The 23,683-nt window shown below is 34.5% G+C and overlaps 2 protein-coding genes across 16 annotated transcripts in view; one reads left to right on the top strand and one right to left on the bottom strand.

Annotated features, from left to right (window-relative positions):
• The window catches only part of Dop1a (DOP1 leucine zipper like protein A), a 105,022-nt gene extending 95,201 nt beyond the window's left edge, over positions 1 to 9,821 (top strand). For 5 of the 10 annotated variants that reach the window (XM_078019668.1, XM_078019669.1, XM_078019673.1 and 2 more), the window contains 6 exons: positions 139 to 275; positions 1,169 to 1,224; positions 2,051 to 2,215; positions 4,975 to 5,104; positions 7,299 to 7,358; positions 9,192 to 9,821. In XM_078019668.1, the coding sequence (XP_077875794.1) occupies positions 139 to 275; positions 1,169 to 1,224; positions 2,051 to 2,215; positions 4,975 to 5,104; positions 7,299 to 7,358; positions 9,192 to 9,497 (854 nt within the window). In that variant the 3' untranslated portion in view covers positions 9,498 to 9,821. Of the gene's footprint in view, positions 1 to 138; positions 276 to 1,168; positions 1,225 to 2,050; positions 2,216 to 4,974; positions 5,105 to 7,298; positions 7,359 to 9,191 lie in introns of those variants that run through there. The other 5 variants (XM_078019671.1, XM_078019672.1, XM_078019670.1 and 2 more) reach the window with 2 other exon arrangements.
• Positions 1 to 23,683, bottom strand: part of Pgm3 (phosphoglucomutase 3) — a 36,156-nt gene that overhangs the window by 3,117 nt on the left and 9,356 nt on the right. For 3 of the 6 annotated variants that reach the window (XM_078019678.1, XM_005324756.5, XM_021726055.3), the window contains 9 exons: positions 22,539 to 22,672; positions 21,448 to 21,643; positions 19,224 to 19,381; positions 18,469 to 18,552; positions 15,685 to 15,783; positions 13,891 to 14,004; positions 12,981 to 13,103; positions 11,835 to 12,008; positions 10,505 to 10,586 (listed from right to left, as the gene is read on the bottom strand). In XM_078019678.1, the coding sequence (XP_077875804.1) occupies positions 10,505 to 10,586; positions 11,835 to 12,008; positions 12,981 to 13,103; positions 13,891 to 14,004; positions 15,685 to 15,783; positions 18,469 to 18,552; positions 19,224 to 19,381; positions 21,448 to 21,643; positions 22,539 to 22,672 (1,164 nt within the window). Of the gene's footprint in view, positions 1 to 10,192; positions 10,587 to 11,834; positions 12,009 to 12,980; positions 13,104 to 13,890; positions 14,005 to 15,684; positions 15,784 to 18,468; positions 18,553 to 19,223; positions 19,382 to 21,447; positions 21,644 to 22,538; positions 22,673 to 23,683 lie in introns of those variants that run through there. The other 3 variants (XM_021726056.3, XM_040283008.2, XM_021726057.3) reach the window with 3 other exon arrangements.

Genomic DNA, 23,683 nt, shown 5'->3' with positions numbered 1-23,683 from the left:
GAAAATATCTGTAACAGATTACAATTTTTAAAAGCAGTCCTTTACCAGTTTGAGAAGTAATGAACCACATAGAAAGTTTTATATGATATTAATTCAAATTCTTTAGCAATGAAAATATACTGCATTTCTTTCTTTCAGAGAGATTGGTTGAGAGTCTTCGTTTGCCCCAGGTGCCAACTCTTCATTCTCAAGTGTTCCTGTTTTTCAGGGTGTTACTTTTAAGAATGTCTCCACAACATCTTACCTCACTCTGGCCTACCATGATCACAGAGCTTGTGAGTTAATTTTAATTCAATCAGGTTATAAATCTGAAGTATAAAAGCATGTGATTAACTTCCATGATTTACTGGATAAAAACTAATCTTGAAAAGAACTGAACTCAGTTAAACCAGTTACTAATAATTTTACACTGGAAAATAGTAACACAAGTCAGATTCCATATCCTTAGAAGTTAAACTTTCAGTTATATAATATAGATATCCAATGGTTTATGATAATCCCTACTTCATCTGACCTGATTTAATGTCCACTCTATGTTTTTAACTTTGTTGTGGCCTGTGGGTTCCCGTCTGTAACAATACCTCTAGCAATGGAGATGTTGAGTCAGGTTTTTGTGGACTGACATAAGGCATATACTCATCTTGAAGAGCAGCACTTAGAGTTAAACTTGCTTCAGACAGACATTCACAGATTTCCTGAACTCTCTAACAGTAAATCCGAAATCCCAACTATACCATTCAGTTCCCTCAAAGATACAGTCATCCTCATCTTTATAGGAAGGATTTGGAGAGTCAGGAAAGGTGGATGAGTAGAGTAAGAGAAATCTTTATTTCTGAAACCCACCTTTATAATTTCTCCACACACACAAAAAAATTGTTTTAATATTTCTTTGCTCTTATTTTTTTCTTCTTTTCTTACTTGCTTTTAGTGTTTTGAAATAACTGTGACTGTTCCATAATCACAAAAGACAAAAACCTGCCCTCATTTTACTTAACTCTGCTAAATGATTAGCAAAGCTTTGTGCAGCTAAATTTGCCATTTTCCTTTCAGAAACAATTTCAAAACTTTATGATAAAATTTGTTTTTGTCCTAATATGCCTAAAGATAGTGGGAAAGGATTATATATCCAGTTTAAATAAACATTTAACATTTATTTTGTGGTTTTCAGGTACAGGTCTTTTTATTGATGGAGCAGGAACTCACTGCCGATGAAGATATTTCACGGTAATATGTAATTTATTTCAATGTATTCTTACTAGTTTTTATTACCCTGAAATTACCCACAGTGTTTCTCAAAAATTGATTCTACTTTATCTGATTATTTGATATGATCAGTTTTATTTAATTGAACATGTAATGTAATTTTACTTAGTCCTGAAACATGGTAGATTAAATTAAACTACCATCATTGACCTTTAAACACAAATTTAGTTCAGTGCAATACAAATTGTTTCAGCTATATGAGTACCTTAATTTTGCTAAGTGAGATCTGGTCCCTGAAACTTGTTAAAGATAGCAAAATCTATTATGGCAGGTAACCTATAAGCAAGGTAGCCATGTGTTCAGATCTTTCAGAATGTTCCCAATTTAATGTAATATAGTTTTATTCTTTTTAGTAGAGGCAGCTTATTAATGTATGGCTAAATATTTTTTATTATACAAAAATTTTACAGATTTAAAAATTGAAAAATTATTTAAGACTGTCTTAAATATATTTTTCAGTGCTAAGTTAATAAAATGTATTCTGTATTAGTAGCTATGTTCATTATTATGGAAAGCTTCCCCCCATCTGAGGGGGAAGAAACTGAGTAGTAATAAAGTTTCTCGGTTACACAATTTGAATTTTTATATTTCCAAAGTGTAATACAAGTTCTGTCTTTACATTCTAAAAATTTAAAGAACAAAAATTAGTTATGACCAATAATTTAGATTACTATTACACTTTATCAGGATGACTATGAAAAATATTAGCTGGTACTTTAGACATTCTAGGAATTCCCAGTAGGCAAATGGGTTCAGCCTCTGACAGCACACTGTCCCCTACTTACAGGACCTCAGGCCCCTCTGTGGCTGGCCTGGAGACAACCTATACAGGAGGTAATGGCTTTTCTACTTCATATAACAGCCAGCGGTGGTTAAACCTCTATCTCTCTGCTTGCAAATTTTTGGATTTGGCTCTGGCACTGCCCTCTGAAAATCTTCCTCAGTTTCAGATGTAAGTAAAAGCAAGGCTATTAAATGGATATTTTTAAAAATACATTTGCTTTGGTCACTGACATCTAAGACTAATTTTGTGTAAGTTGGAATATTTATTAAAATGTAATTCTTTTAGCAGGGCTGGGGCAACAGTTGTTGGAAGTTTATGATTGATACGGATATATTAAGATAACAGACCATCAGTCAACAGAGTACCCTCCAGATGTGAGATAGCAGGGTTTATGACACAAGCTTCAAGTCCAGTGGAGATGACACACAGTTCAACCCATGATGGATATTATGGTAGTACATGCATAGAATGCTGTTAAGCCACCCATCAGAATCCTCTCCAAGCTTTGAGAATTCAGAACAGACCCTAAAAGGAGTCTTAAACTCAGTGAAGAGTGAAAGTTGAGGGAGGGAAGAAAGCACCTTTGTGAAGACAGAGGCAGGAGCAGACCTGGTATATTCTAGGTGTTGAAACATGAGTATTGCTGGAACACAATGTTGAGAGAAGAGGTTGGGAAAGGACCCAGTTATGTAAGGCATTGTCATCTATTTTATAGAATGTAGACCTTATCCTAAGGATACTAAGAAGCCATGGAAGCATTTTAGGGAATGCTATTAAGCTTGCATTTTAGAAAGTTTACTTTGGCTATAGAGTGTGGAGAAAGGATTAGAGATGAACAAGACTGTTTTATTTTAGATGGTAGTGAATTGAACTGAAAGGAGTTGGGAGAAACTGATAAAATTCTCACCATGGCTTGTTTATAAGTGCTTAAATATATTTAATTATGGTTTTTCACATAAATTTTTCACACCAAAAATTTTCACACTGAAGTGGTAAAAATAAGATTTTTTGTCAATGTAGCTAAAGTAATTTGAGAGTTTATGAAAAAGGTCAAATATTTGCATCAAGTGTTATGTTACATTATTTTAGAATAGAAAAATAATAGGATAAATTTTGATATGCTTAAACCTCAAAAAATTGCTTACTTTTCATTAAACTTTATGGTAAGAACTAGAAATTATTCTTTTAATTTTTTTTCCATTTGAAAACCATATACATTCACTTCTTGATGAATTTTAGTGGTAGGGTATCCGTTAAATTGAAGTTAATCCTATGAGAAGTTCAGAAAAGGATACTAAGAATTGTAGGAAAGTATCTAAAATTAACTAGACAATTTAAATTCACAAAAGTGATAGAAACTCTGTTTTTCAGAGCTCCAGGAAGAATATCAAGAACTATATACTTATCTTCCATAAAAAGAACCAAAATGAGTTTACCCTATTTTTGGGAGGGGGGTACCGGGGATCGAACTCAGGGGCACTCAACCACTGAGCCATGTCCCCAGTCCTATTGTATTTAGAGACAGGGACTTACTGAGTTGCTTAGCACCTTGCTTTTTCTAAGGCTGGCTCTGAACTCAATGATCCTCCTATGTCAGCCTCCTGAGCCACTGGGATTACAGGTGTGTGCCACGAGCCCAGCTGATTTTATCCTTTACTTGTCAGAATGTTATAACTCCAAAAGGAAGGAAAACAAGGCTGGGTGTGTAGCTTCAGAAGAGCATGTGCTTCCCATGCACAAGGCCCTGAATTCAGTCTTCAGGAACAAAAGAAAAAGAATGGCTTCTAAACATGGGGGGAAATACTGAGCTATACTCATAGGAGAAATTTCAATTGAAATTATATGTAACCGTCAGAATGGTAAAAATCTAAAAGCTGCTTTCTTTTTACCCTTAACAACAGATACATTCTTGTTGGGAGGGTACATTGATATTATACAATTGTTCTCCAAAGAGGTTATTTATCAAATTTTAAATATATGCTCTCTTTAAGCCAGTAATTCTACTACACGTTAAGATTTATCGTGCCACTCTACTCACAGAAATGCATAAAGTAATTATTATATGCGGGTAACCATTATGGCACTTTTAGAATTCCAAGACTACCTCCTAATACTGGAATACTGTATATAGCTTTAGGAAGAACAGAGTTTAATATGACTTGGAATGGTCTCCAGGATGTATACTTAGGTCAAAGCAAGCAACGATCATTTCTGTTTTGTTTTAAGGGGAGATGGTTGGTTGCAAGAATATGTGTTTTCTTTATGAATGAACTCTGGAAGAATATAATAAAAGAAACTGGATACACCAATAGATAATAGGATAGGAGGGAGACTGCCTTTCTCTTTAGCATGCCCTTTTATATTGTTTCAATTTTTTCCCTTGTCAGACATTAATTTAACTTATTAAAGACAAAAATAAGAAAAAATATAACAGAGGTATGAAAGAAGTCCTACTTAAATTTCTTTTAAATTCTTTCAGTTCTTTGTCCCTTACTGTGTAAGTTAGAGAACATTTAGCAATTCTATGTTGGAAAATCAAGTCTTTGTCAAATTGTTATAATACAAAGAGATAATAAGCTACAAAAACACAAATTTCCTTTTAAGAACTTTCTATTAGATAATAAGGAAGAAACACGTGTTGAGTACTTTTCTTTGTGCTCATGAAAAATGTGGTGAGCACCTTTCAGGTTTACATATCTTTATTTATCCCTTATAACCTTGAGGTACTTAATACTATGTTAAATGATGTAGAAAAGGCTCAAAGAGGTTAAGAAATGTGCTCCAGGTGACAGGATTACCAAAGGCACAGCTGGCATTTGAATCTTTGTAAGTAGTGGGGTCATGATCTACTAAAATTATGTTGCCTCATCTTACATGGCACAAAGTTTGTCTTACAAAGAATGCTGATATCATTTTTCTATACACAGGTACCGGTGGGCCTTTATTCCAGAGGCCTCAGATGATTCAGGTTTGGAAGTCAGAAGGCAGGGCATACATCAACGAGAATTTAAACCTTATGTGGTACGACTAGCAAAACTTCTTCGGAAAAGGGCAAAGGTATTAATATTTTTTTTTGATGTTCTGTTATGTAATTACATGTTGTATTTGTATTGTCATATTATGTAACTACTTTTGTTATATATTAAGAAACTACTGCATTTGTGAGGCACGTATTAAATATTTCCTAGGAAATTGAGGATATTATCAAGTTGAGCTACTTTGAAGACAGTAATTTTGAGAATTAATATCCATAAGCCTAATATTCACAAAAATTTAAAATATACATTGTGTGGGTCTTAAATGAACATTTGGTTATCATTATTTGTGCCTGTGTGTGCATGTGTGGTGCTGCTGGGGTGGAATCCAGGGCCTCATCCATGCTAGGCAAGTCCTGTATCCTGTACTCTACTGAGCTATATCCCCAGCCTACCTATTAATTTTTTAAATGAGAAGAAAAAGGAAGTCTTTTGTACATTGATAACATCTAGATTAAAATATTTTATACTTATAATAAAAGAATAAAAATCTTGGAACCATGCATGTAAGTACTTAGCACTCTAGTTCTGTAAGGATATACCCATAATGTTCATTTTAATGCCATGATGAGAATCAGAAAGATATGAGCTGATTGAGAAAAAATGCAGTACTAAAAGGGATTTGTAGAATAAATGTAAGATTGACTTCAATACGAGCCAGTAAGTTTGTGTATAGATTATACATAAGTTTAATAAATTGACAGGATTAGTTAATCAAAACTCAGAACCTGATCAGATTAATAAGGGAGGAATAATCACTAGTATTTGTTTTCCATTCATATGAAGTAAAATGTAGATGCTTAGAATTTGTTCAGTTTTGATTGTGACCGAAAGACGTGCATTCCATATCCTGACCCAGTATAGCTACATAACAGAATCTAAAATTTCTCACAAAAAACCTTTGCCTTTAAAATGAAGTATTTTCTTCCATATAGTTCCTATTATTGATACAGTATTCCATTTTAATAGCTGTCAAGACCCTACCTCCAACCTGCAGATTTTAAAACACTGATCAAAATTATTACCTCTGTAAGAGAGATAGTGAAGGAACTCAAAAATATCCACTTAAGAGAAATTTCTCAAGGTAAAAAGTGAGAATGTATCTAAAACATATATTGTAAGTGTAGGAATATAAGATTTATAAAATCTGTCATGGCTTATGTTCTTACATCTTTCAGTATGCATCAGGTTTATTTCTGAGCACACTCAGAAATGAGCATGCCAGCTTCTTCTAGAGAAGAGTATTGAGAATCTTGTTCTTTTGCTTTTTTGGTGTGGTGCTGGGGATTAAACCCAGGGCCTTGTGTATGCAAGGCAAGCACTCCATAAACTGACCTTGTGAATATACTTTGTATACACCAGAAATAGGAAAATGACATTTATATGTCATTATAAATGTCATTTATATGACATTCCGCTATCATATATAAATTCTTAAAAATTAATAAAAAAGAAAATTTCTGGTGCAGTGGGTAGAACCAGAAAAGTCAAAAATTGTGCTCCATTCATATATAATTAATCGAAGAACTTTCTGCTGTCATATATAACTGATTAGAATAAGTAAATAAATAAATTTTTTAACAAGTATTGAACCTGGCATGCTCATTATTGGGCCTTTGTTATTAATTTTTGTCTTGTATATTTTTTTTGAAAAATAAACTGCAAAATTTGGGGATAATCTAGGTTATTTTGTGAGATCTAGTTTGCAGTATGTGCTTTGAGTACTCAGAAATTGCCAGGCCCTATGAAGTCCCCTAAGCAGGCAGCAGCTCTTAAACCAAAGTCCACATGGAGAAAAGTGATTTTCAAAGGTTTTACTTGAAGGACATAAGGAACTTCATCACAGTTGCTTTTTTAGAAGCTAAATAAAAGGACAAAATATGAATGAAAGTTGGAGCCACAGTTTAGGACAGGAATTACTTTTACTTTGATTGATATTATAGGGTTTGAAAAAATAATCATGTCAAATCTGTATGACCCCAGGCATGTGCCCTATTTTTCCTTTATCTCATTAGTAATGAGAATATTTACTAAGAACTCTCCCTTATCTAAAGGATAAGTATGACAGTCTTTTGCCCAAAACTTGTCCTACAGAATAAGGTAACAATTTTGATTGAAAATCATCTCCCATTCAAATCCCTTTAAACAAGGTCTTCATGGCCAAGCAAATGTTTCACTGGAACAAAGGCTATGAGTTCTCCTCTTTCCTTCCACAGGACAAGGAGGAGGACTTTAAAACAGTGATTTTGGAGGGAGTGGAGATGGCCAAGCATCAGGTGAGGGTGGCTGTTTGATGCTTGTGATATGGCAGCAAGAGCTGTCACATCTGGACCAAATAGTGAAACATAAACCCAGGTCTGGATTTCAACAAGTGTAAGAGAGGTAAACAGGAAGGAAGTCTTTCTCTATGGGTAGACTGATGAATTCAAAGGAGAAATCATTTGTATGGAAACAACAACAAATGATTTCTCCTTTGAATTCATCAGTATGGAAATAAGTTTGTATGGAAACAAGTTTGATTTAATATTGAGGACAAGATAAAGTCCTATGAATAAAAACAGCAGAAATGTTGATAAAAGTGTGTTCTTGGCAAAGAGCTAAATAAAAAAATTTATCTCAGAAAGGCATATCTTTATAGAAAAATAAGTGAAAGGTTGTATCATTCACTTACATTTGGAAATTAGTTACATAAAAGGTACAAGCATGGTATTCATTTTCCTTCAAGATAATTTCATCTCTCTATACCCTTTGATTACCATTGAATTACAGTTTGATTTAATGGACTAGAGGTGGTGTGGTCAGCCAGTAGTTGAATAAGGATAGTCAGTGATGTGAAAATCAGTCTCATTAAAGCCAATATCATAGTTAAAAGAAAATACAAAAACATCTTTCATTCTCTTATCTAGATAAAAGGTTAAATAATTAAGTAAAATTTAAGGGATAGTTGGGTTTTGTTGTTGTATTTACTTTTTCAGCCACAGATGAAAAACTAAAAGGTCTTTTTTCTTATTTGCTTTTGGAGTCTTATGTTTTAAATGTTTTCCTTAAAATTTTACAAAAATCAAACAGGGCTGGGATGTAGCTCAGTGGTAGAACAAACATTTAGCCTGCACAAGGCCCTGGGTTCATTTCCCAGCACCACCAAAATAAACAAATCTTGATATCACATATGATAAGCTAGATCTGCATCTGCTTTCTCCGCTAGGAAACTGATGATGCTAAAATATTAATTAGGTAAACAATGGAAGTTTCTCAGCAATATCTGATCTTAGAAAGGAAACTTCATTTGTGAATGAATATGACAAGCTATACTTTCTTTCCTAAGTCTCAATGATGTTTCCTTTTTTTATATCTACTTCATTATTTTATTTTCGTTACAATTTTGTCCAAATCTAAACATCTTCCGTTCATTCATATCTTTTGATCTAGATAGACTGATTCTGTAGTTGTTAGTATTAATTAGTGTCTTGAATTAACTTAATAAAGAAATTATTGGTGTTTACATTAGTTGAGTTTTCACATACATTCTCATTTGACTTCACATTTTATCAGTGAGGAACCTTTATATATCTTACCCAGGTATGTAACAGTAAGTAAATGTCACAGCCAGGGCACTAACCCAGTTCCTTTGACTCAAGGTCCAGCTTTCCTTCCCTCCCCAGAAAATGATAGCAGTGTCTCCCCTGAAGGATCCCTTCCTTCCTTGGTACTGCAATATTGACAGTAATTATTCACTTATATACCCTGCTATTATCTTCTAGCAAGTTTAGGTTACTTAGTTAAAAGGAAATTAATTGATTTACTAATGGTGAAATACATAAAGCTTTCTTAATTCTCTGATCTAGTCCTTGGTTATGTTAGTGAGAATCCAAAAACCTAGGAGCTTTTTTGAGTATATGCTAAAGCATACCATCAGCTTTTATATTTATCTAGAATCATTTCTATTAAATAAACTTAGCTATGCATTCTACTGGAAAATATAACTACAAGAGGGGTGTTAGATGGCACTAAAAGGGCCTCAGAAGCAAGGGTTTTAAACTTTGCTGTTTAGGTCCTTTTAATTTTTCTAACATATAGTCTAATAACAACTTCAATTTTGTTTTCTGCAGAAAAATCCAGAGGAAGATAACTCAGGGAGAACATTGGGTTGGGAGCCAGGGCACTTGCTGCTCACCATCTGCACGGTGCGCAGTATGGAACAGCTGCTGCCATTCTTCAATGTCCTCAGCCAAGTCTTCAACAGCAAAGTCACAAGTCGGTGTGGAGGACACTCAGGGAGCCCCATCCTCTACTCAAACACCTTCCCTACTAAGGACATGAAACTGGAAAACCACAAACCATTTTCCAGCAAAGCCAGGCAAAAAATAGAAGAGATGGTAGAAAAGGATTTTCTCGAAGGAGTGATAAAAACTTGAGCACCACCAGTGATTCCATTTAGTTTAAATGTAAATGTAATTATTTAAAACAAACAGACACATTGCTCTGAGTTGTATAGTTTCTTTTTTCTTTTCTTTTCTTTCTTTTTTTTTTTTTTGTAACAAAACACACTTCAGGTTGTATTTAATTTAAAAATTTGTAAATAAGAGCTAATGTCTGGATGTGACCTGAATCAAGTTTAAATATTGTTGGCTCATATTGATTATGGTGCCTATGAGAGATCTATATATACATATATAGTCCATTGTTTTATTGTCCTCAGTTGTCTTAAATCTGCAAAATACACACTGCACATTTTTTTCTATTGGTTTCAGGCTCGGTTTAATTTAGATTGGGGACTTTTTCCTTTCTGTTATGAATCATGTTCTAGTATTGGAATGGTGTCATTTTGCCATCAGAGGCTTAGTAACATACTAGATTCAGTTCTCTTCACATACCTTCACTAAGAGGATGAAGAATAACTGAAGGTTGGACCCTATAGCCTCAGAAAGACAACACAGGCCCCACCACCTCTCATTTCCTGATGGTGCTAAGCAGACAGGTAAGTCATCTCATATTTATTAAGATCTCCCATGAAAAAGTTGGTTGTGTCAAATCTTTTCCACGCTCCCATTTCTATCAAGGATGGTTGCATCTTGGTTGGGTAACGGCGATGCCAAAAATATCACAAGAAGGTGGTAATAAAATTTAATCTTTGAGCAACCTGCATGAATTATTCCTGGCATACACTGCAAAATTAATGATTAAATTATATTTATGCCCTAACATTTTTACATGAGTGAGAATGAAATTAGAGGTAAGCTTCTTTAACAAGTTATAAAGTGTGTGTATTTCTCAAGAAATTTTCTGGTAGTGTTTTAGAAAAAACAAATCTAGAAACAACTGATAAGGTACATTATAAATGTCTGGATACTACCATTACTGACAGTTTTGTCAAAACTTAAAAAATCCATTTTCTCAGAATATAAAAATGATCTTCAGAAACCTGGTTGAGGTCTTTCTCCAATTCCTCCAGCCAAATCAAATACTGCCAAGCTCACTTCATGTGCGAGGCTATCAGCACTTTCCTGCAAATTACATAAAGGGAGATGAGAAAGACATGGCATCTGCTATATTTTAGTTGCATTCCAGGGGAGGGTATTTCCTGATTTTGTTTCACTAGCATATTCAAATGAAAACTTCTTTTTTCATCTTTCAGTAACAAATTCCAAGGCACTTAGATAAATGGAAAGCAAGTCAAAGTCTTCTATATAAGGTAAGTTTTCAGTTAATCAATTCAGGTTATAAAATTAGTTATTCCAAAACTTAATAAATTCAATAAAACCTAGTCCCTTTAACAGGTAAGAAGGCCATAGTTGGCCTAAGAGAAATAACTCTTGCAACTCAGCTACCCTCTCCTTCACCCATAAAGGTTATTCTCACTGTATTCCAAGCTGGCCTATGCTTCTGTTTAAAAAATAATAATACAGGTCTTATATAAGTTAACTGGAAATGCCTCCATCTGAGACCCTCTTCAACCAGTGTACTTTGCGTGGTTATGCAGACACTTTTATCAAGGGCTTGAGGTGACAGACTATATGGTGTATGTGAAGAAGGCAAATTATGTAATTCCAGACCTCAGGACTTGACCCCATCTAGAAATAGCAGAGGCAAAGAGTAAGGCTGTTATTTAAAGCAAACATTTAAAAAGCAAGTTAAGAACTCATGATGATTAGTACCAATTGGTTTAGAAATAGGCTACAAAGCTGGCAGTTTAAAAATCACAGGATTATGTTTTTAAGAGAACAAAGGGATAATCTAAACTGGGCACATGTCTGTAATCCCAGCTACTTGGGAGGCTGAGGCAGGAGGATGGCAAGTTTGAGACCAGCTTCAGTGAGACCCTGTCTCAAAAAAAAAAAAAAAAAAATGCAGGTTGGGGATGTAGCTCAATGGTAGAAGATGCCTGGACTCAATCCCCAGTTTAAAAAGGATCATTTACTTCTCAATGTATAAATCAAGGGTTTATTACTTATTCCTGTTCCCATTAGAAATATGACACTTTCAAGAAGTCTACAATAAATTGAAAGAAAAATATCAGGGGAACTAGACCAACAGGCTTTAAATCTATTCAACTGTGTCACTACTACTCATGATAATTTTATACTCTTAATGATTTTAAAAGGCTCTATAAACAAATCTCAAAGACATAACAATTACCATAGTGAGATTCTAAATACTATTGGTTTTCTCTCTTCTCATATTGTTTCTCCTCTTCCCTCTATGTTATTAGACTCTCATTCAAATTTTTTCAATAGAACTATATCCCAGCTTACTTGTGAATCTGCTTCTGCATACACTCGGATGACATCTTCTGTACCAGAGGGCCGGACAAACGCTCTGGAGAGCCTGTACTTCTTTACCAGGTCATTAATTGCCTCCTGTAGTCCAGGTGGTGTAACTGCTTGTCTTTCAGCATCTGTGGTGCTAATAACTTTCCTGTCAGCAACCTAAGCACAAGCATTTCATACTCCTTATATTATACTCCCTTTCAAAAGTATAGCCCATTCAACATAATTCCCACCAGAAGATTATACCTCGTTCATTTTAATGACAATATTTCAGTTTATTGTACCACAAATTACATCACTGAAATAATGAAGTATCAGGGTAAACAGAAGATGAAATTGCATTAAAATTTTATTTCTCCAAGGTCAGAATTATTAATTTCAACATTTGTACAACTTCTCTCTTCAAGAATTACCTTTGGACTCATAGCTACCACTAAAATAATGGCCAGTAAATACTGTTTGACTTAATTCTACATCATACCTTGGATCCCAGTGTAATCATTGATCAAATGATTTAAGAGGGCTATGAAAAGAATTTCTTAAATATGCCAAATACAAATTTGAGTAATCAGGAGCCATTTGTGTGAACTCTGGCCTTATTATCTTTCTTTCAATAATTCTAATACAAAAATGTATAGTCTGATATAAATCTATATTCTAATCTAATAGGAATTTATCTGAAATGACTTTTAAAATTTCTGAGCCCATAGATTCTATTTCTCAGCATCTACTCTCAAGAAGTATTTGTGAATCAAAAATAATGCAGAGGAAATATTTTCACTTGAAGCAACAAGCTATAAAAATAATATGGGGGATATTCAGAATGTATAGAGTTATAACAGAATTCTGTTGAAGCTAGGTACACTGTTTATGATTTTGTTTTCTCTCCATTTAACTTTTCCATATTTAAAAAAAAAGTGATACATAGGTACACGTAATATTCTTTAAAATAAAGTTTAAAACCAAATACTTATCAGTGTTATTCTATAATTTTTAAAGATGTGAGAAAGATATTATAAGGCCTTATTTTCTAAGTAATGTGTATAGGCCAGAATATAATACATTGAAATTTTTATATAGCAAGATTTAGAATAACTTAGTTAATATTCAGAAAAATCATCTCTCTCAGACCTTAACTTTGAGTTGTCTATTCGGAAGGTCAGTATAAAGAGCATCCCACTGTTGTATAGTCAGGTTCTTTAAAGCCAGGATTGCCTCAATCACCAGCATGTCAGCAATAGCATCACCAGCTGCCTGCAAGATTGGGAAACAAAACAGAAGAAACCACTCTTAACACAAGCAAAACTTGCAGGTGAATGTTCACCATCTTAGAAAATCAGGCATAGTGTCCAGTGCTTGTTGTCCTCATGCTGATTATTATTTAGAGTGTGGATAAAGATATCCATGAAAGATAAGGTATACAAAGAATACTGAAACTAACTCATAAGAAATTTGCCTTTTGTCTTCTCACCTATAAAATTAGAAGGATAACTTAGGGTTTCAGCCTGACTCAAATTTTCCTTTCGAGCCTTTTTGAGCTGTACAATGGAAAGCATCATGGTAAAATGGACAAAATGAACTCTGGTGTAAGATACAACTGAAACTTTTAAAGAAACAAGCTTTTGTTTCTTCATTTTTAAAATGGAAATTCTAATAACAACTTTTCCCTGATTACTGCAAGGATTATACAAGACACTCAAATGTTAGTTCCATCACTAATGAACTTCCCTGTCTCAATTATTGCTCTTCCATAGCCATGTTCCACTCTAATATCAACTATATAAGCAATATAAATGTCCCCTGTCAAAGAATTATTTTGTTGGTTTAAAAATTAGTAACGTATACGCATACTGTTGCTGAATTCAACAAGTCAGAGGGAAGCATATAAAAAAATCTCTGTCACTCCATTTCACTGTAACTCTCAACTGTATATGCTATCACCAGCCCAGGCTGTCTTCACTTAAATTTTTAATGTTACACATTGTCCTTTCCATCTTCCAAATAACGTTAAGGTAATCAAAATCCCACGATTAGTTCTGACCTGGTTAAACAAGTCAATGATATTTCTAAGAATCTTAGCAGCTTTTCCTTTCTTATCTTCTAATTCTCTTGTGAGTTGGTTTATCTTGTCTTCAACAGCTTTACTAAACAGCGCCTACAAGACAAGCATATTATATCACAAAACACCATCCAGGCCACAGTCAGAAGTAATATCATGTTAGGTAACTGACTGCACTGTAAGTGAATCTGGAGAAACTAAGGGGGAAAATAATGCCAGCTTTATGTTAATTAATTCAAGATCAAAATCTGAAGTGTATTAATAGGAGAAAAGTTTGTGCATGATAAAACTGGTTATCAGGCTGGGAATGTGGCTCAGTGGTAGAGCCTTGCCTGATGTGTGAAGCCTTGGTTCAATCTCTGGCACTGTTAGAAAAAAAAAATACATAAGAGTTGATTCTGTTTTCCCCTGTATCAGTGAAAGCAATGCGGGTTACTTAAGCTTGCCTATATCCTTTAAAGGATAACTAGCTAAGCAACATGAGAAAAAATGCTCATTTATCACAGTATGGCAGATTGTGTCACAGATTATCAATAATAAACATGTTCAAGATTCCTGTTATTTTGAAATGTCTACCCAATCTTTTGTAGTCCACAAGAAGCCCAGTACTGAGGAGGAGTAACACACTATGCTCGACTTGTTGATGAGATACATATTTGTTGGTAAAATAAGATATAGGCTGATTGCCTGTTTTGTAAATAGTTTTTATAGGAACTCAGTCATACCCATTAATTTATACTAGAGAAGCAGCCCTAAGCAGTTCCCACAGAGACCTTATGGCTTACAATGCTGAAACTATTTTCTACCTACCCTTAACCATTTACCAACCTCTGCATTAGATCAGTGAAGTTATATCTTAATTGCATTTTGTAGAAACATATTATTCTCATTCTTTTCCTTATACTTATGGCCTCCAGAAGGCAACTTTGAATTAATGAGGAAAATGACTGCACCTAGATTCAAATTTTCTTTTTACCACCTCAAATTCATTTAGGCTTTAAACAAAAATCCTGTGTCTCAGGAATCTAAAACCCACTTTAAATGGTGGATTTTATGAAATGTGAATTTTGTCAAAATTTTTCAAAATATTCTTTCTGCTAAGCCATAAAAACAGTCAGGCATGATGACACATGCCTATGATCCTAGCAATGAGGCAGGAGACTTGCAAGTTTGAGGCTACCCTGGGCTATTTAGTGAGACCCTATCTCAAAAACTAAAGTGCTGGGGGTATACCCAGAGGTAGGACACCCCTGTTCAAAATCCCCAGTATCCCCCACAAAAACCCATTAAAAAACTAAACTCGGGGCTGAGGCTATAGCTCAGTGGTAGAGCACTTGCCTTGCATGTGTGAGGCACTGGGTTTGAACCTCAGCACCATATAAAAATAAAGATATTGTATCCATTAACAACCAAAAATATATTTTAAAAAATACTAAACTCAATTCCTCAAATTATAACTCTTAATTCACCACAGCTACTGAACATTTTCCTCCTATGGCTAGTGAAAGGAAAATATAAAGATAATCTGCTTATAAGAAAATAAAGTATTACATATTATTAAAAGAACAAATTAGTGTATCTCTCCACAAAAGATCATTATAATCTAAAAGAGAAACAGTTTTGCAACACCTGAAAATATACACAAACCAAATAATCTTATGACCTCCATCTAGTCATTTCAACAAAGTAGAATATTAGCTATTACTACCCAGATAAAACTTTCCCATTATAAAGAAAAGTACCAGCTAAGGCCAGATGTGATCTTTGAGAACTTACTGTTCCATGCCCATTTGCTTCAAAATAAACTCCAATGTCAAACTCTTGAGCCTTGTGGTGCAAATGTTTTACACCGGTTTTAGTGCAGTAAACAGGTACCTGTAATACACACATGAAAGGAAACGCAATAAATGTTTATTATATACCTACTATCTCAGGGATAAAACAGAGAACAAAATCTGGACCTTAGTCTAGTAAGGAAGATGATTAAGCACTAAAATACAAAACAGTGTCAGTATGGGGGAGTGAAGGCACTAGAAACTCATAGCAAAGTGACAAAGCTGAGGGTGTCCTAATAAGATAACAATAGACTTCAAGTGAGGTCACTATGTGATCTAATTGCTTTATGAAACTGTTTAGGCTACAGTATGGAGAAAACGGCTTATAGCAGGGGTTTGCAAGCTTCTCCTGTAAAGGGCCAGATAGCAAATATTTTAGGCTTTGTAGACATAATGTCTCTCACAACTATTTGATTCTTCCATTGTAGTGTAAAAGCAGCCAGGAACCATACAATTGTACAAGATTCTATACAAATAAAATTTTATTTACAAACAGTAGCAAACTAGATTTGGTTCTCAGGCCAACTCCTGGCTTAAGGTTAAGAAACAGGATCAGTTAGGAGGTTTCCAGGATCAATCCCAGTAAGAAATCATAGTGATTGGACTAGCAACAATGGATAGGGATGTCATGAGTAGAGATTTAAGAATGGTAGAAGAACTGACCATAGCAAAACTACAAAAGAGACATCAAGATCCACATTTGTCTTAGCAGAGCTCAGGAACAGTAAGGCTAAAAATATTTAATCCAAAGAGAGTGGGTTTCTGATGTGTATTCAGTTTTATAACAGGTACCTTACCTTTAAGACATTTTTAAGACATAAATTGACAGTTAAAATATGATTGTGCAACACATGATGATATTTTTGTCAACAGACTGCATCTACTACAGTTGTTCCATAAGATTATGTCACCCAGTGACATTGTAGCCATCTTAGTTTGCATTGAGTACACTCAACATATTTTGCCTAAATGACACACTGACAAATTTCTCAGAACATATCCCCATCCTTAAATAAATACTAAGAATACCTAAATACTAAGAATCCTTAAAGATAGGCAGCTGGGCTCCAGATCAAGTTTACTATAACTGTATACTTAAATCAGGTCATGAACTAGCAGTGTCCACTTTGCTTTGCGTATCCATTATATCTTTTAAAAAAATAAATTCACGTGAAAATTCATATTCCACTTAAAAGAATCTGACTAAAGCTGACAGCTGTTGGCCTGGGCACACCTCTAGTCCTTAACCACCTGCTGTGCACATTCACTTCAGCTATCCAGATCCTACCAGAATTTGAAATGGGTAACACAAAAGTTAGAAAAATATTACTCTAGCTAGTTATAAAAAGGGTAATGGCAACAGACTTCTAATTCTGTCCATGAACCCCCTACCTCTTAGAATATGTAGTGGGGTACAGAGGGTGCCATGAGGTAGATGTTGAGGAAATAATTAGAAACAAGATCAATCAACGCTAACAGTTTCATTAAGGCCTTTGATGCTCACATGTATAGGCAAGTTACTAAGGAGATTGCAAAGACAAAGTCTACCTTTTAATATAGCTAAGTAGATATTTTCAATTTTACAACATTCCATGTTCCCAACATAAAAAGTAACAAAGATTTTCTTCTTTTTTGGTCAGGTTCCTTTCAGTACAACTAGGCACTGTCCCTTAACATGTCCTCTAAGAGCCCAATTTTAGCAATAATCCCACTTAATACAGACAGAATTTCCTCACTTTGATATCTGATCAAAGTCCTCATTCCCCACCATTCCCCAGGAGATGTCTGATCATCTTGGCCTGCCTACATGAGGAATCTCATTTAGCCAGAACATCCCCCTTTTCCCATGTTTTTTCTCAGTAACTTTCCATCACTGACCAGCACTAGCACTCCACACATATACCCTTCACCTTAGCTATAAAATCTCCACCTCTCTCCATTGTATTTGGAGTTGACCTAAACCACTACACAATTTCATCACAGCAATCTCTGAGCAGTCCCTCCGCAGAACTAAATAAAATCTGCTTTAATCATTTTAAGAAGTGTTGTGAATAATTTTTTCATTATTATTAGTCTTCAAATAGGAGTAACACCATTTGTCATGAAAAGGTCATCATAAATTTACCTAGTAATTAACCATTTGTGTTGACCAACTGCCTTTATCCAAAGAGATAATAAAACTGCTTCTGAGAGGAAGGAAAAGCACTAGGGACTGAATTAGAACAAATTATATTCCATGCTTTAATAGTTATGTCAAAAAGAATTCTATTGTCATATATAACTAAAAAGAACCAATTAAAAACAAAACAACAACAACAACAACAACAAACTATTTCTATCTCTCTGAGGAACAGTTACAAGTTGGAGCCAGAGATCTAAGTTAAACTATGAGATTGGGGGCAGAGGTGCTGTCTTCCTTAATAGTTTCTTCTTCTTTTTTTTTTCTTATTTTGAGATGTCTCCAAGCCCTTAAGAAAAATATTACTGATTATAAAACTGGCTTATTTGGTTCTGAGATGAGGAATAGAGAAAGTCTCTCCTCTCCCTTTTCCATCAGGAACAAATAAGTTTTTTGCTTGTTTTTGATTTCTGTTTACCCTTACATGGACAACAGCTCAACTTTATACACGACAATGTGTTTACTTTCATGAAGACATTATTTTCTTCACAGAAGTAGTTTACAGCATAATTAAGAAGCTACCAGAAAATGAAAATGGTTCAATACCTTCATAACTTCTTCAAGATAGCGTGTTGAACTTCCATTTGCATATGCAGTTTGTACAACCCCAACATTCAAATTTTCTCCAATCTAGATAAAAACAATAATTTGAGATCAAAAGCATAGTTTACAAAAACAGTGAGAATTCTAAAGGATAACAAAATTATCTGCCATTTCTGCTGAATCAATAAATGACATACTGAAATTTTACATGTATACCAGGAAAAAAACCTCAAATATTTTTCAGCATTACTTAAAAGGAATCATCTTTAAATAAGTTTGTGGTCTCCTAATCTCTCTCTCTTTAAATTTTTAATAAAATTATGTATTAAGTTCTTAAATATACTTTTCCAGATTATATCTTAAACTTAGTGAAAGAGATTTCCAAAAAGTGGGGGATCTCACACATTACTAAGCTTATAATCATAATAAATAAATCTCAGATGATATTTTCTGTTAGAATTTTGGGCTTTAAGGCTAACTGGTAGAATTATCACTAATGTGTCAGTTAAGAAAAAATGAAAACTTTATAACCTCATAAAACTTCAAATCATAAATCCTAGCTTATACCAGGAAGAAAAGAGAAACTTTAAGTTTCAAAACCAATGCCCCAATGTTGAAATGACTGTAATTACCACATCTTCTTTGTATTTTTTGGCCACATACATAAAGAACTTGCCATAAATTGTGCCTATGAGACATCCAAGTAAGTGATACAGAACTACCTCTGGTTTTATAGGGCAGCCCATTCCCTATCATACCTCCAACAGGAGCTCTTTAAGGAAGCTGCTAATTAATGTTGCTATCTTGTCTCCATCTATGAGATGAAAATGACCATCAGCATCACAGTAGTAATACACAATTCTGTCTGCATCTCCATCAAAGGAACAGCATCTTTCATTGAACTTTATTTCCATTCCTAGCACAAAGAAAGATTGAATATGCATTTCAGTCCAAGAAATGGGAATGAAAATCAAAATAAAAATAAGTTTGGGGTTTTTGTCTTCACTAGTAACTAGGGAAACTTTTTTCAATAAAGCATGAGTGAAACTGCCCTTATGCATTATAACATGTCTACTATAAATTTTCCAAAAGATGTTTAAAATTATCCTTATTAAAAAAAAATTTAAATAGCATCCAGTTCATTGGCAGTTTTTACAGGTAAAATTCTTTCTAAGCATATTGAAAAAGGAACAAAATCTATTTATGGTTAACTTGCTATAATATTAAAATTTCATTTTGGCTACACTGGTTTCTCATTTAACTTGTTTTGAAAGCTACAGGGATTTCTGAATATAATTTATCCAGTACTGTGCTGTCCTTTACATATTAAAAAAAATCAGTAATAAATGAGGTATATGCTTTGACAGTTCTAATAGAAGTTTTTATCTTTTCATAACACCAATAACAACATACACTATTAAAGCAAAGAATTATCATCTGTGAGAGAAAACTGGCTCGTGAAATTTACATAAAGTTACTTAAAGTTTAGCAACTATCCCGTCAAATTTACTAGAAAATCTGGCTGTTCCTTAGCCTTGATAGCAGCAGAGTAAGAAAGTTAGCATGAAGCAGCTCAGAAGTGAAAGGCTTTGTCATGAGTGTGATAAAAGGTTACCTACAGGACAAAATGTAGGCTTCAGGAAAACGAGGGCTATTGTTTTATGAACACTTAAGGGCCCAGTGCCTAGAACAATGGAGAGTGAGGGCTCAGTATTCAGTATGTGGATAAATGAGTGATACAGAATTAATGAATGATACAGAATTAAAGCGTCAGTAAAGTCAAAATAAGCAATTCAGTGAAAAGGGGATCAAATAGGTTGACTAAATTGAAACTTCAAATGCTTAATAGAGTAAAGCAGAATAAATGAACAAGTGCCACAACTATGTGAAGTGTGTAGAGTTCAAGACTGAATGTCCTATTTGAAGGGGTAACAATAGATTAATGACACGTGAATAGACATTTTGTGATTTTGGTAAAGAGTTGACAGCAATATTTAAAAGAAATCACTAAATTTTTACACAGTGGCACCTAATGCAATTTAATATGTGGGCAAACTTAGCAGACCAAGGAAAACAATCTGCAAGCCATATTTGGCCTACTGTAGGATAATAATTTAGGATCTATAATGAAGATAAATCTAGAACATCTCTACACTATCACTACAATCTGAAGAACAGTCTTCCTCCTAACTTGCCCACTGTGGAAAACCCTAAGTCCAAGGACAATTACAGAAGCAGTGTTACCTTCCCTTTCCAAAGTGTATCTAATGCAGACAAAAGGAGAGACAATGCTACTTACTATTGCTACCTTTAGATCAGTGATTCTCAAAGTGTGGTCAAGAGACCAGCACTTTCATCAAATCCCAGAAACTTGACAGAAATGCAAATTTCTATCCTAAGCAAATCCTACCCTAAATCCAGCAAATCAGAAGCTCAGGAATGGGGCCCAGAAATCTTCAGGCTAACAAGAAGATTCTAATGTGTGCTGATATTTGAGAACCATTGCTCTAGAATGGCACTCTCTGGCTATGCTTTCCCTTTCCTCTTTCCTACAGGAAGGAGGACTCTGAGCATGGGTATGACTTACAGGCAAAAAGAGCAGACCATGTTTTGAATGGCAATGACAAGTAGGAAGAGTCATAAGTATCCAAAAGTGACAGAGCCAGGACCAGCTCCACAATTTTGGGGGGGCAGGGGTACCAGTGATTAAACTGAGGGGCACTTTACCACTGAGCTACCTCCCCAGACCTTCTTATTTTTTATTTTGAGACAGGGTCGAGCTAGTTGTTTAGAGTCACACTAACTTGCTGAGACTGGCCTCGAACTTGTATTTCTCCTGCCTCAGCCTACTAGTTGAGATAACAGGCATGTATCATCAGCGCCCTACAGTTACAGAATTCTTAATACAAGTGGCCATCTTGGTTTGTAAATGAGACTGGTTCCAGTTCTCAAAATAGTTTTTATAGACCTATTACTACATACCTTGTGGAGGTTTCTGATGACTTTTTACAAAGTCAGCCCCACATAAATGATTGAGCTTCCCTTTGGTCCCATCATTAAAGAGTTGAACTGACAGTCCCTGTGAGAAGTAGTGTTCCATTTCTTTCAGTTTCAAAGCCCCTATGCCATTTGCACAGTCAATCTTAAGTGATCTATATTCATCTCCACTGCAGGAAGCCTGGAAAGTAAAAAGACATGGAAGAAAATTTTCAAGTTACAAAATTAAAAGTGAAATAAAAGAAAGCATACATACATATATGATAAAACATCTTCCATTATTTCCATTTACTTATCTATTTTAACCAGGTAAACTGAAGTAAAATACATTCAGATGAAAACTGAAAAGCCAAATAAAATTTAAAAACACCCTAGACACTGGAATAGGTTCACCAATTGAACAACTTGTAGAAATGAAGCTTTATTAGAATTTGCCTGAGTAAAGGTTCCCTAAAAACACTATAGCCTATATTACATAACAGTCATTCAAATGTGAGAATCTATATATACATATAGATGAAAGAACAGTAATAACAACTGTGTCACTTTCTTCAAGCATATATCATTAGCAGGTATATTTTGTTTTCTTAAACTGTCCATATCCTCTGCCACCCATCCTAACCCCAAAATAGAAATGTTATATTTTGCTTTGCTTTGGTTAAACTATGCCATTAACTCAGTATTTGTTAATCAAATGAATTATTCCCCTCAAATCTCTCCAGGTTTAACAAGCTTATATGCCTAGAAGAAAATGTTTCCCAACAGTACTACCTCCTTAATTTCTTAAGTACTAAGCCTACAACACTCAACTTTATCTCCATAAATACTTATGATAACTGTAAACAAGAACCCTACATTTTCTCCCTCAATGATCTCAAAAATATACTATGTGCCTTGCCAAGCAAATACCAACATAGAGTTAGAAGGCACACAGACTTGTGGAGCCCTAGAGAGAAACAGAGATAAGCCACATTTGGGGAAAAGAAAGGAGTGGGGTGCCAAAATGTCATTTGTTTCACTGATCATGTTATTCAGGTTGTTTAACTTCTAAGCATGTTCAAAAGTTTTTTTTTCACCTGTTTGGTAAGTTCCACAAAAGCCCTGGAGAGTTTCTGGTAGTAACCTTCTATGGTTGCCATTCCATACTGGCCACTGGTATTTCGACAACATACCATGTAGTGCAGCTGGGGTGTTGTTAACAATCCATAATCTGAATACAAAAAACAATTCACATTTCTTAATAAAGAAAACAAGCTTACATGCATTCACACTGTGAGACAAGGTGACAAATCCCTTTTAAAACAACATCTCAGAAAACAGAAAAAGACTAACTTTCAAGTTAACCAGACATAAATATCCACTGAAATCATTACAATGTCACACACTCAATCTTAAAAGCTTCAGATTGATCAAGGCACAATCTATATGGAGGCAGATACTCCAAGATCTGAGTTAAGAGAAACTGGTTCTGCTATGAGGGCATTCTTCTAAAGTAGTAATAGAGTTATGGACTTCAGTGGGAAAAAAGGCTATGCTACTCTAAGATAAGGAACCCATCAGAAAACCAGACCCTCATGAGATTAAAAGCTTGGTAGATGCCCTCTCTCACCACTTCTATTCAATTTAGTCCTCAAAATACTAGCCTGAGCAATTAGACAGACAAAAGAAATTAAAGGCATAAAAATAGGAAAAGAAGAACTGAAGTTATCACTATATGCGGATGATATGATAATATATCTAACAGACCCAAAAGGGTCTACAAAGAAACTACTAGAGCTAATAAGTGAATTTAGAAAAGTGGCAGGATATAAAATCAACACTCATAAATCAAAGGCATTCCTGTATATCAGCGACAAATCTTCTGAAATGGAAATGAGGACAACCACCCCATTCGCAATATCCTCAAAAAAAATAAAATACTTGGGAATCAACCTAACAAAAGAGGTGAAAGATTTATACAATGAAAACTACAGACCCCTAAAGAGAGAAATAGAAGAAGACCTTAGAAGATGGAAAAATATACCTTGTTCATGGATAGGAAGAACTAACATCATCAAAATGGCGATATTACCCAAAGTTCTCTATAGGTTTAATGCAATGTCAATCAAAATCCCAACGCCATTTCTTGTAGAAATAGATAAAGCAATCATGAAATTCATATGGAAAAACAAAAGACCCAGAATAGCAAAAGCAATTCTAAGCAGGAAGTGTGAATCAGGAG

Source organism: Ictidomys tridecemlineatus, chromosome 8 (genome assembly GCF_052094955.1).
Source record: "Ictidomys tridecemlineatus isolate mIctTri1 chromosome 8, mIctTri1.hap1, whole genome shotgun sequence".
Lineage (NCBI taxonomy): Eukaryota > Metazoa > Chordata > Mammalia > Rodentia > Sciuridae > Ictidomys > Ictidomys tridecemlineatus.
This window is presented reverse-complemented; position numbering and strand designations above follow the sequence as displayed.